Source organism: Benincasa hispida, chromosome 8 (genome assembly GCF_027475165.1).
Source record: "Benincasa hispida cultivar pf3 chromosome 8, pf3_genome.v1.1, whole genome shotgun sequence".
Classification (NCBI taxonomy): domain Eukaryota; kingdom Viridiplantae; phylum Streptophyta; class Magnoliopsida; order Cucurbitales; family Cucurbitaceae; genus Benincasa; species Benincasa hispida.
Window position 1 is genome coordinate 50693195 of NC_143485.1, and position 15192 is coordinate 50708386.

Here is a 15192-nt window from a genome sequence, read left to right on the forward strand (position 1 = left end):
AAAGACAATGACATTAGGAACTTGTTGAATTTCTATCAGGAGTGAAACTCATAGATTGTAAATGGATATTTAAAACCAAAAAGGATTCATAAGAAAAAATCAAAAGATATAAAACTCATCTTGTTGCAAAGGGTTTTACTCGAAATGAAGGGATTTATTACAAAGAGACTTTCTCTCCAATTTCATCAAAAAACTCTTTCAGGGTAATCATGACATTTCTAGCTCACTTTGATTTAGAAATACACCAGATGGATGTAAAAACTGCATTTCTCAATTGAAACATTGATGAGATGATTTATATTGTGCAACGAGACAACTTTATGTCTGATAATTCATAGTCTATGGTGTGCAAATTGAAGCAAGTCATCTATGGTCTCAAGCAACCTCTCATTAATGGTATCACAGATTTCGTGATGTAATTACCTCCTTCAATTTTAAGGTGACTATAGTGGAAGATTGTGTATATCATAACTTCAATGGGATCTAGTGTTATATGTCGATGACATACTCATGAAAGAATGACGTACGTTTATTGCATGACAATAAGAGATTTATAAAAAAGAATTTTGAGATGAACGATCTTGACGATGCTTCTTTTGTATTAGGAATTGAAATACTGCAATATTATTATCAAGGTATTTTGAGATTGTCACAAAAGAAATGTAATAAACCGAATTTCCAAGGAAATTTTATTTAATTTTCTTGAATTATATTATGAAGTTTAAGACAAAATTAAGTTATTGTATTTAAATAATTGAATTTTAAATTAGTATGACAATGAACTAGGGGTTTGCTTTAAATTAATTGAAGGATTTGGAGAAGATTTGAAGATTTTAGGTTAAGTGATAAAAGGTTTATGAATTTGGGGATTTGGAGGGTTTAAATTTTATTTGGATTTTAAATTTGTTGGGAAGAGATCTATTTGTTTGGGGTTTGATGTGATGGAAAAGAAAGATTAAAAAATATATGTGCATATATATAGAGAGATTTGGAAAAGGAAAAGGAAGAATAAGTGAGGGTTTTGGTTTTAAAATATATATGTGTGTGTGTATGGGAGGGGGAGAGAGCGTCCAGGGAAAGGGGGAAAAAAAGAAAATTTTTCATCTACTTTCTTCTTCGTACGAAGTGTCGTGCCCCACCTTTTCTCACAATTCACAGCTTAACCAGACGCTGATGTGCATTCATCGCCCAGACCATTGTCCACTACGAAGTGCCATCACCGTCGTTACACGCGTCTGTTTGGGTCGCCACTAGTTCATCCGGTCATTCCATTCATGGGTCGCTGCACCTGTTCGTGAAGCCGCCACTCGCTTCTCTCGATCACAATCACGCCAATCATCGATCATCAGTCGTCACTCTCAGGCGTCGTCGGTCGTTGAACCGTCGTGAAGCCACCATTGTTTTTGTTCTTCGCTGGAATCTTGAGATTTGGGTAAGTTTTTAGGTATTTTGGTTGTTTTTGGAATGTCCATTGTGTTGGGATTAATGCTGATATTGTAGTTTGTAATTGAATTTGTACAAACAATTTATTTATCTAATAAAATAAGAGGTATTTATTCGACATTTAGTTGCATTAACCCAAAAACCAATAAACTAAGATCTAAAGTTATCTACGGTAACTTAAATGTGTATGTGGAGATATACAAGACGGATCAAGATTATGTTTAAGTGATAACCTGAACGATTTATAGTAGATGGATAAGATTGGGTACCGTATCCTGGTGACACTACGAATACGACCCACTCTGTAGTTGTTACAATTGTTGTAAAGTGTTGCCGTGATATTCTATAAAAAGAGTTTGTATAAGACTGGATCACAAAATGAATAGTCTTTCTATATAACACTCTTGCTAAAAGAGACTTACATTTTACCAAGATGACCATAGGTGACTTGATCTGAATCTCGAATGAGTTGTGAACTTTTGCCTATGAAGACGGTCCTTTGATTTGCATAGATGAGAGTGACCAGTTTCGTCGACTCAATATGTCTACCATTTTGGGGATCCGTCTGATTGAGGAGTTAATAACGCAGTTATCATTCCTTACTGGTAGGGAATTTTAAAAATTGCCCCTTTAAGGGCTGATTTTGGGACTTGAAAAGGGTAAATGTGGTGTCACACCATCTTTTGGCCCAAAAGGGGTCAAGTTATAGTTGGACTATAACTAATTGTTCATTTGAGGAATGTATGTAACTAGATGGGCAAAATAGTAATTTTAGCCCAACTATACTTACGAGCAAATTTTAGCCCAACTATACTTACGAGCAATTTGTAAAGGGTTAACGCACTATTAATTGGATATATCAAATTGATACAGAATATTTTTGTAGTGCGGATAGTGCAATTATCAGTCTTTATTAGAGTAATCGACAATTAATAAAAGTTGATTAATTTATTTAAAGAGTTTTAATTAAGTATCATTGGAGCCTCAATCTATAGGTTCATAAAGTCCCATCGTTAGCTCAATTGGGATTAATGAAAATCGAATTAATTTTGGATTAATTTGAGTTGTTCAAATTAATTGAAGGGAATTAATTATATAACATACCATTAATATAATGTATGTGATACATTATAATATTAATTTATTATATGAGATATTATTAATATAATATATATGATACATTATAATATAAAGGTTTATTTGAGAGAAAATAAATATTTGAATATGATTCAAATATTATCTGTATGAATGTGATTCATACAAAAATTATAGGTTAGAATTAATATGAACATGATTCACATTAATTTTGTAGGTTATTGAAATAAACTATAGGTTATATTATATGTGATATAATATAAACCATAGATTATGTGGTATATTTGATATTGCATATGGTTTGATATATATTGGAGAGGAAACGTGAAGAAGTCGTTCTTCAAGGGTAAGTCATTCTTAATCCTTCTTCCTCTCCAAATTTTTGTGAAAGCATATTTAATTAGAGTAAATGTATATTAGTTTTTGTCCTCTGTCAACTCTAGCTCTGTAAAATAATATTTGGGACATGATCTTTTCGTTGTGAGTATTTACATACTCCTTTCACATTGATGTTGGTGTAATTTTTGGCCCAAGATTTAATTTACCCATAATTTTGAAGGTTGGACTTAGGAATTTGAAGTTATTAGGCGGGTTGTCCAACTGTGTAAAAGTTCGTTTTGGAGATTTTCGGTGAGGTTCTTGTGATATTTTAATTTTTTAAGGCTCTCTATATTACCTATATATGCTGTCAATTGGGATATACAACCCTTGTTTGTGATTTTGGCATAGGACTGAAATAGTTGTTTGAGGTTGGGGTGCAATTGGAGCGAGACATGCTTTGGGTTGACTTAAGATTTCTAAAGGTTTAAAGGAGATTAGTTGTTTGGATAAAAATTTATTTGAGTTTTTTATCGAGGTAAGTGATAACTACTAGTTCGTCCTCAAACCCCAGGTTGATGTTAAGATTGTGAATACACTGAAAGCATGTTCTATTGTGATGGTATGTTTTACCATGATTGACCGATGTATAGACTGTTGAGCCTATTCTGGGAACTCTAGAGCTATGTTACTATGATTATTATAATATGTTATAGCTTGTCATGAATTTGGATGGTGTACGTTGCATGTTAGACTAATGGTAATTGGCACTCTTATTGGACTTTGTACATCCCTGTGAATACTTCAGCGTCCTTATGGGATTGCCACCTATGCTTATGATATTGTGACTCTTTAGAATCACTTCTTATGAAAAGCATGCCTTTGGGTTCGCCCTGTATGCCTGTGCCTACGTCTATGTTCCAAATGCACAATTTTGTCTTGATAGGAAGACTAACATGTACACCTAATGGGTCCAATAGTGGGTTACTTACTGAGTATTCTTGTACTCATCCTTTTATCTTTATGTTTTTCCAAGTAAAGACAATGACAGATCGACGAATGATGAGAAGAATCCATGACTGAGCCTTGAGACTTGATATCACTTTCACATTTGTTTTTCTCATGTTTTTATGTTTTAGTTTAGGAGTAACATTTAAATTCTTTATTGTTTTATTTAGTTACTTATTTAACTTGTTTTTCCATTGAAGTTAGGGGTATCCAGAACATTAAATTTAGGTACCTCCAAACAATGAATTTATGTTCTTTTATATCAAAATTGTAATTTATGAAATTCTTTTGGATTTAGTGAAATTTTGTAAAAAATTCGTTTAAGATTTATACATACATGTGGTATAACGATCCTATAACCATCCAAGAAAGTCAGGTCGTTACAAAAACTACATTGAAATTTTTTTGAGTAGATTTGACATGAAAGATTGTGCACTAAGAGATACCCATGTCGCTAAATGTGATAAATTTTATTTAGGCCAATGCCCAAGACTAAACTCGAGACGAAGGAGATGCAGAAGGTTCCCTATGCATACTCTATTGGAGGTCTAATCTACGCTTAAGTATGTATGCATCCAGATATTACGTTCATAATTGGAGTGTTGGTAGATATTTGAGCTACCTGGGAATAGATCATTGGAAAGTAGCCAAACGAGTTATGAGGTATTTACAGAGAACAAAAGAGTATATGCTCACTTATTGGAGAAAATATGCTTTAGAGATCATTAGGTATTTTGATTCGATTATGTTGGATGCCAAGACACTTTACGGTCTACTTCAGACTATATCTTTGTGTTGGCTAGATGAGCTATATCTTGGAAAAGTGTTAAACAAACACATTTGGCTCCTTTTACCATAGTTGCAGAGTTTGAAGCATGTTATGAGGCATCCAATCATGGAATATGGTTGTGAAATCTTGTCACAGGGCTACGAATGGTGGTTGACATGGAAAAACCACTAAAATTATTTTGTGATAATAAGTTTGCTAATCCAATATAACAGAGGCAATACAAAGTTTAAACATGTAGACGTGAAGTTTCTAGTTGTGAAATAAAGAGTTAAAAATGGTCAGATTTCGATAGAACACATAGAAACAAACTCTATAGTGGCAGATTTATAGGCTAAAGGTTTACCATCTAAAGTTTTTTTCTTCATGAGCATATTGCTCACATGAATGTTAGTCACTTTTCTGATTTCATGGGTTGGTGGAAGTTTGTTATTGAGAATGTTTTTTTGACCTTAATATTTTCATTTTCTATATAGAATAAAGTTGATGGTTTGTGTTTTATTATTTAAACTTGTTTATCATGCATACAGTTTTGCAAATGTAGTTTAGCATACAATTTATAAGAATGATCTCATTAAGAAATCTGGACAAACAGATATGGGCTATATTACTTTGCATATAGTTTCCATACTACCATCCATACTTGATATATGCCATTGAATGTATTAAAACTGATGATCAAGGAAGGTTTAGTTATAAGGGCAGTGACAAAAACTACCTTGATTCCGTGCTGATACAGGAGATGGACCCGACTGAACTAAAGGAAAATTCTATTATTGAAATAACCTATTTATGTGCATTGGGATGTTTGGATTAAGGAAATTGGGATAGAAGTAAAGGTGGAAATGAGTAAGGGATAAACATCCCATTGTTTGGTACAAGTTTTGTAGTTTTGGCACGAGAATAAATTATTCCCATACATCCATCATACCCATGAATGATACTCATCCAAAAAGGTGGGGTTTCTTCATTCCCACTCTTTTTCCTATTTTAATACGTTTTTTAATTCTTTTATTCTATATATTATTAAAATTAATTAATTTAAATTATTTATTACATGAAAATTAAATGATATTTTATAAAAATTTATATTATATTTTAAATTATTGTGCATGAATTTAACTACTCCTATTTAATAAATTAATTTACATACATACACACACACACACATATATATCTATATACATATACATATTAAAACGACTCAATATATACTTAATTTCTATTTTAGTTGAATACATTAGTTTATACATACACATATATACCCATACTTATTTTTCAATAAATGGTAAAGAATCGATGCAATAAAACTATTAATTAATTAATTATATCTGTAGTTAGTTAATGAACATTATGATTAATATAATATGAATTTATTTTTCTTAATAACTATGATTAGTTTATCATTGATTAATTAGAATTTATTATATATTTTATTAATTAATCGTAATTATATAAATTCATCAAATTGATCCCATCAAATTATGTAATCAAGTAAATTTAGGAAAAATTCTTATAAATAGAAAAATCCTTATTTACATTTCATAGCAAAAAGTTCCAAAGTGGTTTGTACTTTTGGATCTTTTTGCTATAAAGTATAAATATTTTTAAATATTTTTTTATATTTAAAAAGACCCCTAAATTTAATTATGAATTTCTCATTTGACATATACTTGTAATTAATAATTTAACTAATATTATTATTTGATTATTAATTAATTAATTTTTCTCAAAACTTTGAATTGAAATTATTGTTTATCAATTAATCTATTAAAATTTTAGAAAGTTTTCATGATTAATTTTACAAATTAAATACAAAAAATAATTTATTCGCATAAACTCTTGATAACATTTCCATGCACAACCAAACACAGTTATCATTAATTCCCATCAATCTTAGTCTCAGACATCATCAATTCCTTGGCATCTATAAAACCTTAAACCAAACGGCACCTTAAGCTTTATGTGATTTAATTACATTCAGTTCACAGACATAGCCTTGCACAACCAAACACATATATCATTAATTCCCATCAATCTTAGTCTCAGACATCATTAATTCCTTGACATTTATAAAACTTTAAACCAAACGACAATTTAAGCTTTATGTGATTTAATTACATTCAGTTCATAGACATAGCCCAAGTGAAAAATTGTTAGACATATTTAATAATACATATAATTAAAATATGGACTATATATGTGGATTAATATTTTATCACACAGGGTTATTTTATTAAATTTTGATCTAATTAAATAAGGTCATATATTCCTAATTGAATATGAACTTAATGGGTAGAAGCCTATTCCTATTTAATTAAGGTTTGATGGGAATCCTAATTGAATTAGTATATAAAAAAACCATAGGTTATGGTCCCCAATATATCAAAACAATTCGCACTTAGTCTTTCTTGAATCCCATCTACAGAGAGATCTCACCAAGGGCATTCGAAGTTTTGGTTGAGGAAGACAATAGTCATTTTAAAGCTATCATCATTTTGAAGCTATCTTTCTCAATGAACTAGTATATTAATTAATTTTAAAAATTTGGCATGAATGATCTTAGAGTTGATCTATTCAATATAGATTTAAAATAATTATGCTAACAATGTAATCACAGATTATAATCTTGACCCAAACAAAACTTAATTAGTTAAGATATGCATTCTCGTTCAAACAATAAAAAAATGGGTCTTCGAAAAATAAACAATCAATTCAAAAGTTAAAAGTAAATATTTTCTGAGTATAGAGATCGTTGAAATTGATGTAAACACCAAAAGTGTTATGTGTAATTTAACCTAGCAACAATGATAAAAATTTGAGAAATCCTCTGTCTACCCCTTGAACTTTAGCATGAATATTAGATTTAACAACTTTCAATTTCATGAATTACTTATATATGTACACAAACAAATGGTGCATCTATATATAATTATCATGGTTTAGCTTAGTGGTAAAAAAAGGATACAACCTTAATAAATGGTTAAAAAGTCAACACCTCAATCCATGGTGGCCACCTACTTAGGAATTAATTTCCTACGAGTTTCCTCGATACCCAAATATTATAGGCTCAGACTTCATTGAAAGTATGGAAACTGAAATTAGACAACTAAAGAGGAAAAAAAAAACAAATTTGGAACATAGGAACCAAAATTTTTAATTCTTAGTTTACACCAATTTTCTTGAGAACCAAAATTTTAAGTTAAAATATAACATACCACAAAATTTCAAAATCAAAATCTCTTCTTGAAATATACCAAAACGATAAATAGTCAAATAAAAAAAGTATTTGACTATTTATCGTATATATAGGTCTCTCATATTACACTGGTTTTCTCAACAACCAAAACACAACGACCTTGAGGGTCCCCTCATGAAGCACCTCAAAGAGCAAATTGGAAGGAGTGTCTCTTCATGCACGCATATCAAATGAAGAGCGATGCTGGCAAGGTAGCACTGCAATACTTGCCTAGCAGACTGTCTCTGTGAATGGCGCAGGGCACAAGTGTCAAAGCTTATACCATGTCGTACCTCTTCTTGCTCGATTTCACCGTTTTGCCTTCTGTTGCTTGCTAATTGCTTCATTTAAGCCCGAATTACATCTGAAACGTCTTGACGACTTCCTTTGTTCAATAACTATCTAAGAACTAAAATAAATATTAAATTCCTAAGAACCAACTGTTAGGGTTGATGCCCTAAATCTCGTAGATCTTGTAGTTTGTAACTGTAACGTACAAACATTTTATTTATTTAATAAAATATGAAATGTTTTATTCGACATTTAGTAGCATTAACCCACAAACTAATAAACTAACATCCAAGGTTATCATCTATAACTTAAACATGTATGTAGAGACATATATGTGAATCATGTTTAAGTGATAACCTAAATGGTCTATAATAGATAGATAAGGCTGGGTACCTTATCTTGGTGACACTACGAATACGACCTGTTTTATAGATGTTACAATTGTTATAAAGTGCTACAAATGATCTGATCATGATCATTCATATAGAGACATGTGAGTGAGAGTTTTCTATATAAAAAAGTTTGTATAAGACCGGATCATGAAATGACTAGTCTCATTATATAACGTCGCTAATAATAGAGACTTTCAATTCACCAGGATGACTATAGGTGACGTGCCATGACCCAAATCCTGATGAATTGTGAACTTTTGCCTATAAATGCGATCCTTTGATTTATATGGATGAGAGTAACCAGATCGCTGACTCAATAAGCCTACCATTTTGGGATTCGTTTGATTAGGAGACAGCCACACGAGATGGAATTCACTTCTTCCCTAATGTCCGGGTAAGTAGATAAATTGCTCATTTAAGGGCTGATTCTAGGGCTTGAACAATGTGACGCCACACCCTCTCTTTGTTCGAAAGGAGTTTGGCCATAGTTGGACTATGAATTACTATTCAATAGAGGGGTTAGTAGTACTTAAAAAATTATATGTACCTCAGGGGCAAAACGGCAATTTTGGTCCAATTGTATATGTGAGCAATTTGTGAATGGTCATCGTACTGTTGATTGGTTATATCCAATGGACACAAAAATATATCTGTAGTGCGAAGAGTACATCTGTCGATCTTTAGTGGAGTGATCGACAGTTAATGGATGTTGAATGATTTAATTAAAGGAGTTTAATTAATTATTAAAGTACCATCTGAGCTTCAATCTACAAGTCCATAATGTCCCCTCTATAGCTCAGAGAATTAATTTTGGATTAACTTGAATTATTCAAATTAATTGAGACAATTAATTATATGTGATATAATTAATATAATGTATTTGATACATTATAGTATAAAGTTTATTCTAAGAGAAATTAAATATTTAAATATGATTCAAATAATAATTATATTATATGGATGAGATTCGTATAATTAAATTTAATATAAATGTGATTTGCATTAAATGTCATGCATTATCGAGAGAAATAAAAACTATAGGTTATATTGTACTTGATACAATATAAAAACTATAGGTTACGTGTTATATTTGATATAACATATGGTTTAATATATATTATATGATAAAGTGATTATCATATATATATAAATAAATTATTTTTTAAATTATTAAATTATTAATTTTTTGAAGTTTAATTTCCCTATTTTCTCTCTGATGGCAATAGGTGGTTGGTTTTATTCACTTATTCATTTTCTTCACAGAAGATTGACAGAGTAGTGTCTCTCTGAATGTTGAAGATCTCCTTGTAAAATTTACCTCATTCTCCTCTCAATCTACTACCCCTCTCCAAAATCTCAGAGCCCACACAACTCATGATAATTCTCTTCCTTAAAAAGAATACAGACGAAACTCTTGTGGTAGTGGCCATCTTGGATCGTAATTGTTCGTGATCATTTTTGGAGAGGGGATTTCGTAAAGAAGGTTCCAGTTCTTTAAGGGTAAGTCTTTCCTCAATCCTAATTTATTTTTCCCTCTCTTGCATGTCGTACTCTTTGAAATAATGCATATTTTGTTATGTAAATTTTTGTGATGTGAAAATAAAATTGGGCCGATCTCCACTTATGTTACGGAACTTCACAGTTCCTTCACTAACACGATTTAGGCCGCTACTTTTTTTGTTTGACTACTTATCGTTTTAGTTTCAAAAAGAGATTTTGATTTTGAAATTTTGTGAAACTTTATGTTTTAACTTAAAATTTTGGTTGTTGAGAAAATTGGTGTAAACTAAGAATTGAAAAAGTAAGAGAATATGAAAGTACCTATATGAAAAAAAAATGAGGATATCTATATAATTTATTTTAAAATTGGTTATTTTTGAATTTAAGAAAACCTCAAACAAATTGATTAATAGGATCATTTTTTATTTTTTATTTTTAAAGTCATTTTTGTCGCAAGAAATTAACGATTTTTGTTCAAATACTAATGGTGGATGTATTTTTGAACTTTTATTAAGTTAAGGGTATTTTTGAAACATTTTGAAAGTTCATGAGTATTTTTGAAACAAAACTTTAACAGTTTCCATCCAAAACTAAGAACAAGAGTATTTTTTGAACTCCTTTTGAAAGGTTAAGGGTATTTTTGAAACTTTTGAAACTTCATGGGCATTTTTGACACAAAGTGTAAAGTTCGTGGACATTTTTTTTTATAATTTAACCTAAAAAAATTTAATATTTTTTAAAGTCTATCATCGATATATGTGATAGACGCTATGGAAGTCTATTAGTATTTTTTTTGCTATTTTTTAAAAATAGTTTGCCATTTTTTCTATATATATATATATTAAAAAAAAAAATACTATACATTAGAAAATAAGTGAAAATGGCATAAATAACCCATAATAAATGTCAAAAATGAAAAATGTCTACTCTTTTAAAAACCAAGGAATTTTGGCCTTATGCTTATGTTATCACAGTAAGAAATTACCACTTTAACTCTAAATGCATTCTTATTCTATTTTATTCGTTTTGTAGCGTTTTTCTTTTTCTTTTTTGGTTTTTTTAGTTTCTTCTTCTTTCTTTTTTTTTTGTACATTTCTTTTTCCCCCTTCCCTTTTTCCCCTTCATTTATTTGCATCAGGCATCAAACCTATAGTATAGAGCATTAGAGCAATGACATCAAGTGAACTTCTGAATCGAGCATAAAGCATACAACATAGAGCGTAGAGTATCGAAAATTGAGGATCGAGTAGCATGTAGCTAATATATAACATAAAGCGTAAAGCATCGAATATCGAATATTAAGGATCAAGGATCAAATAGGATGTAGCTAGTATATAACATAGAGCATAGAGTGTAGAGTATTGAGTATTGAGGATCGAGTATCAAATATCAAGAAAACTTATGAATTATAGCACACGAATGGTTTTTAAGGTCAAATGGATAAATTCACGTGATGCGATATAAGCAGAACACTTTTCATTCCATTTTAGAAAGATATCTATTTTTCATTTGGTCATTCATTAAAAAAAAACAAAAAACCCCATAAAATAAAGCAGTCCAGTTCCCTCACAATTGGTTTCACTGCTACCTTGGTGCCTCCTCCCGCAAGAAAGGCATCGTAGAAACGAAGCTCAAATTCCTTACTCAGCGAGTCGTCTCATTTCTCAGCCGCCATGGAAGGCCAAGAGGGAACTCAGCAGCCTCATCTCGTTCTTGCTCACAAGCTTTTCCTTCTAACTCATCCCGATGTTCAAGATATCGAGAAGGTCCGTCTCACAGAGGAAGTATTGGCCTCCGTTAAAGCAGATGGTAATTCGCTCATTGTTTCATATTCTTAACGAATTTCATCGACTTAGCATTGTGATTTCGGTCTCCTGAAATGGGTTTTTTTAATTATCTTCTTTGTAATTTGTATTGCGTAGATATGGCTCCGTTATACGAAACCCTAACCGGCAATTCGCTGTTGGATTTGGATCGGAGCGTGTTGGACTCGATGCGTGCGAAGAATGAGGAGGAGTTGAAGAAGCTAGATGAGAAGTGAGTTTCTATATTCTTTTGGATCTGTTTTTTTTCGAGTGTTTCTTAGTATGGGGATTATCTAGGAGAGTACAGCTGAAGTTCTTCGAGTTATGTCGAATTGTGAATCGACTAACAGTTTCGCACCCACTCAGTCATTTTAATGGCGGAGCTGTTGTTCAATTCATTTCAACACATAGGCTTTAAACTTCAGTTAATTCCCATGGAGGTGTATATTTCTTATACTAGAGGGGTAGTTCTACTTTTCCTTTGGATCTCATTCTACCATTTTGTGACCTTACATTGCCAAATTACTAATTGATGGAACTTGGAAAGTTATACTGCGGTGAATATTTTGATTTTGTATGGGATACTTCTACTTTGCCTTTGGATCTCATTCTACCATTTTGTGACCTTACATTGCCAAATTACTAATTGGTGGAACTTGGAAGGTTATACTGCAGTGAATATTTTGATTTTGTATGGTGACCTTCTTTGGTATCTCTTTTGCCTTATAGTAGTTGAATGCGATGAGTTGGGCATTTGGGTATGTGCATTCCCCTGTCGTACAGTATGCAAAGTGCCTCTTGGATGCGTACTGATGGGAGCTATATTTCTAGTTCACTAAAATATATCAAATAGCCAACCGTGCAAGTATGAAAATAGTGTTCTAGGTAATTTGAGGAACCTAGAAGTCTCCCTTGAAACCAGGCTCAATTTGAAACACTCTTTCTCTCCTCATCTTTTATTTACAACCATTATTTCTTAGAAACTAAACTACCATACCCATGTTGGAAGTATCAAGTAAGGAGAAATATAGTCCAATGAACTTAAGCACAACTTCAATCTCAGTATTCCTTCCCCTCGATGAATAAATTAATAAAGGAAGCTTTTCATGGTTGATCTCAGTTTTTAGTAGATAATGAATGGCCAGTACTTTTATAGCTGTAACGCTAAGCTAAGAAACACAAATACAGATGTGGATATGACACGACATTAACATGGTGACATGATTGAAAATTTTGGACATGAACATGACAAGAATGCCTCTATTAAAGGTTAAAATACCGTATTAGTCCATATAATTTGGGACTCATTCTATTTTTGCCCCTGTTCCATAGCAGTAAATCTTAAAACTAATCTTTATTTTAGGGTTTTTTTTTTTTTTAAAATAATTTTAATTAAAAAATTAATTTGTTAAAATAAAAGCAATAGTTTTCATTCAAGAAAAGTCCCAATGTAAATATCTTCCAAAATTTGTACAACTATTATTTGACACGTGTCCAACAAGCGTCGTAATTTTGGAGAGTCCGACATTTGTTAGACACGGACATGCCAGCCAAATTCAAGTGTATGTACCTTTTAGTTGCTGAGTGTTATTATGATTAATCTTCATTTATTTTATTTTATTTTATTAACAGTAATGCTTATAGATTTAGCCATTCTTTTATTTTCTTTTACTTAGGATTGCTGATGCTGAAGAAAACTTGGGTGAAAGTGAAGTTCGAGAAGCTCATTTGGCCAAATCACTTTTTTACATTCGTATTGGTGATAAGGTTGGTTATTCAAATTTTCTCTTCAGTTCTTATAGGACTGCCCTATGACTTCCACATAACTTTCTACATTTTGAACTCAGGACAAAGCACTGGAGCAACTCAAGGTAACTGAGAGCAAAACAGTTGCAGTTGGATTAAAGATGGATTTGGTTTTCCATACATTACAGCTTGGATTTTTCTATATGGATTTTGATCTGATCTCCAAAAGTATTGACAAAGCGAAAAAGTATGCCAAAATATGAATTTAATTATCACATGTGGTATCTTATTTTTAAAAAATAAGTATATGCATGTTCTTGTTTGTGATTACTTTCTCTCTGCACCAGCTTGTTCGAAGAAGGTGGTGATTGGGAAAGAAAGAATCGTCTGAAGGTGTATGAAGGCTTGTACTGCATGTCCACTCGGAACTTTAAGAAAGCAGCCAACTTGTTTTTGGATTCCATCTCAACTTTCACCACCTATGAACTTTTTCCTTATGATACATTCATATTTTATACTGTTCTCACAAGCATTATATCATTGGACAGAGTGTCTCTAAAGCAAAAGGTACATCCACGGATTTTCATTCAGCTTGTTTGACTTTTTCTTTTTGTAACGTGGATAATTGGCATGTTTTGCAATTGCCTTATCAATTTTAATTGATTTCCTGTAGGTAGTTGATGCTCCTGAAATATTGACGGTGATTGGAAAAGTCCCATATCTTTCTGACTTTTTGAACTCTTTGTATGACTGTCAATATAAATCATTTTTCTCAGCCTTTGGTAAGTGGAAATGTTCTTCCATATTTAAAATTATGATTGACGGTCTACTTGTTTCGTACTCATTTATCTCCTTTACGTGCACGACTGCAGCTGGTCTGACAGAGCAAATAAAATTAGACCGTTACTTGCATCCGCATTTCAGATATTACATGAGAGAGGTTAGAACTGTTGTTTATTCCCAGTTTTTGGAGTCCTATAAGAGTGTTACTATCGAAGCTATGGCAAAGGCATTTGGAGTATCTGTGGAATTTATTGATCTGTAAGTGGTCATGCATTTTTTTTATCTGAATTAGAAGCTTTTGTTATCTGCATGATGTCTAAAGAATCGTGTTCCCTCTAATAAATTTGCATTTCTGGTGTCAGGGAATTATCTCGTTTCATTGCTGCGGGAAAACTTCATTGCAAGATTGATAAAGTAGCCGGTGTTCTTGAAACTAATCGCCCTGATTCAAAGAATGCTCTGTACCAAGCTACCATCAAGCAAGGAGACTTCTTGCTTAACCGTATCCAGAAGTTGTCTCGTGTAATTGATCTGTAACTAGGCTCTTAGTTTATTTGAAATATGTTTGGTTAATGCAGGTTTCATCACAATACAACACTCGAGCCAAAAAGCGACATTGCACGGATGAAATTTGAGCATTAGAACTTCGTGAAAATGGCGTTGTAATTTTGTTTTAAACATATTGACAACTCGTGCCTAACTGTTATCAATATTACTTGATTTTGTTTTATTAACCAAGTACCTTGTTCTTTGAATGCTCGATACCTACTCCTTTCATGGCTCTTT

At 31.8% G+C, this 15192-nt stretch overlaps 1 protein-coding gene across 1 annotated transcript; it reads left to right on the plus strand.

Moving 5' to 3' along the window:
* The first annotated feature begins 11560 nt into the window (after nt 1-11560).
* LOC120082456 (26S proteasome regulatory subunit Rpn7) lies at nt 11561-15161 on the plus strand. Its single transcript, XM_039037635.2, has 8 exons — nt 11561-11881; nt 11995-12109; nt 13554-13644; nt 13725-13870; nt 13971-14190; nt 14297-14405; nt 14496-14664; nt 14769-15161. Exons 1-8 carry the CDS (start codon nt 11746-11748, stop codon nt 14941-14943), a joined length of 1161 nt encoding a protein of 386 aa, XP_038893563.1. The 5' UTR covers nt 11561-11745; the 3' UTR covers nt 14944-15161.
* The last annotated feature ends 31 nt before the right edge of the window (nt 15162-15192 follow it).

Bases quoted from the DNA above. Each gene is read 5' to 3' on its own strand.
- LOC120082456 (XM_039037635.2), top strand. From the start codon at position 11,746: ATGGAAGGCCAAGAGGGAACTCAGCAGCCTCATCTCGTTCTTGCTCAC. The intron at 12,110-13,553 runs GTGAGTTTCTAT...TCTTTTACTTAG, and splicing joins TTGAAGAAGCTAGATGAGAA to GATTGCTGATGCTGAAGAAA. The intron at 14,406-14,495 runs GTAAGTGGAAAT...GCACGACTGCAG, and splicing joins ATCATTTTTCTCAGCCTTTG to CTGGTCTGACAGAGCAAATA.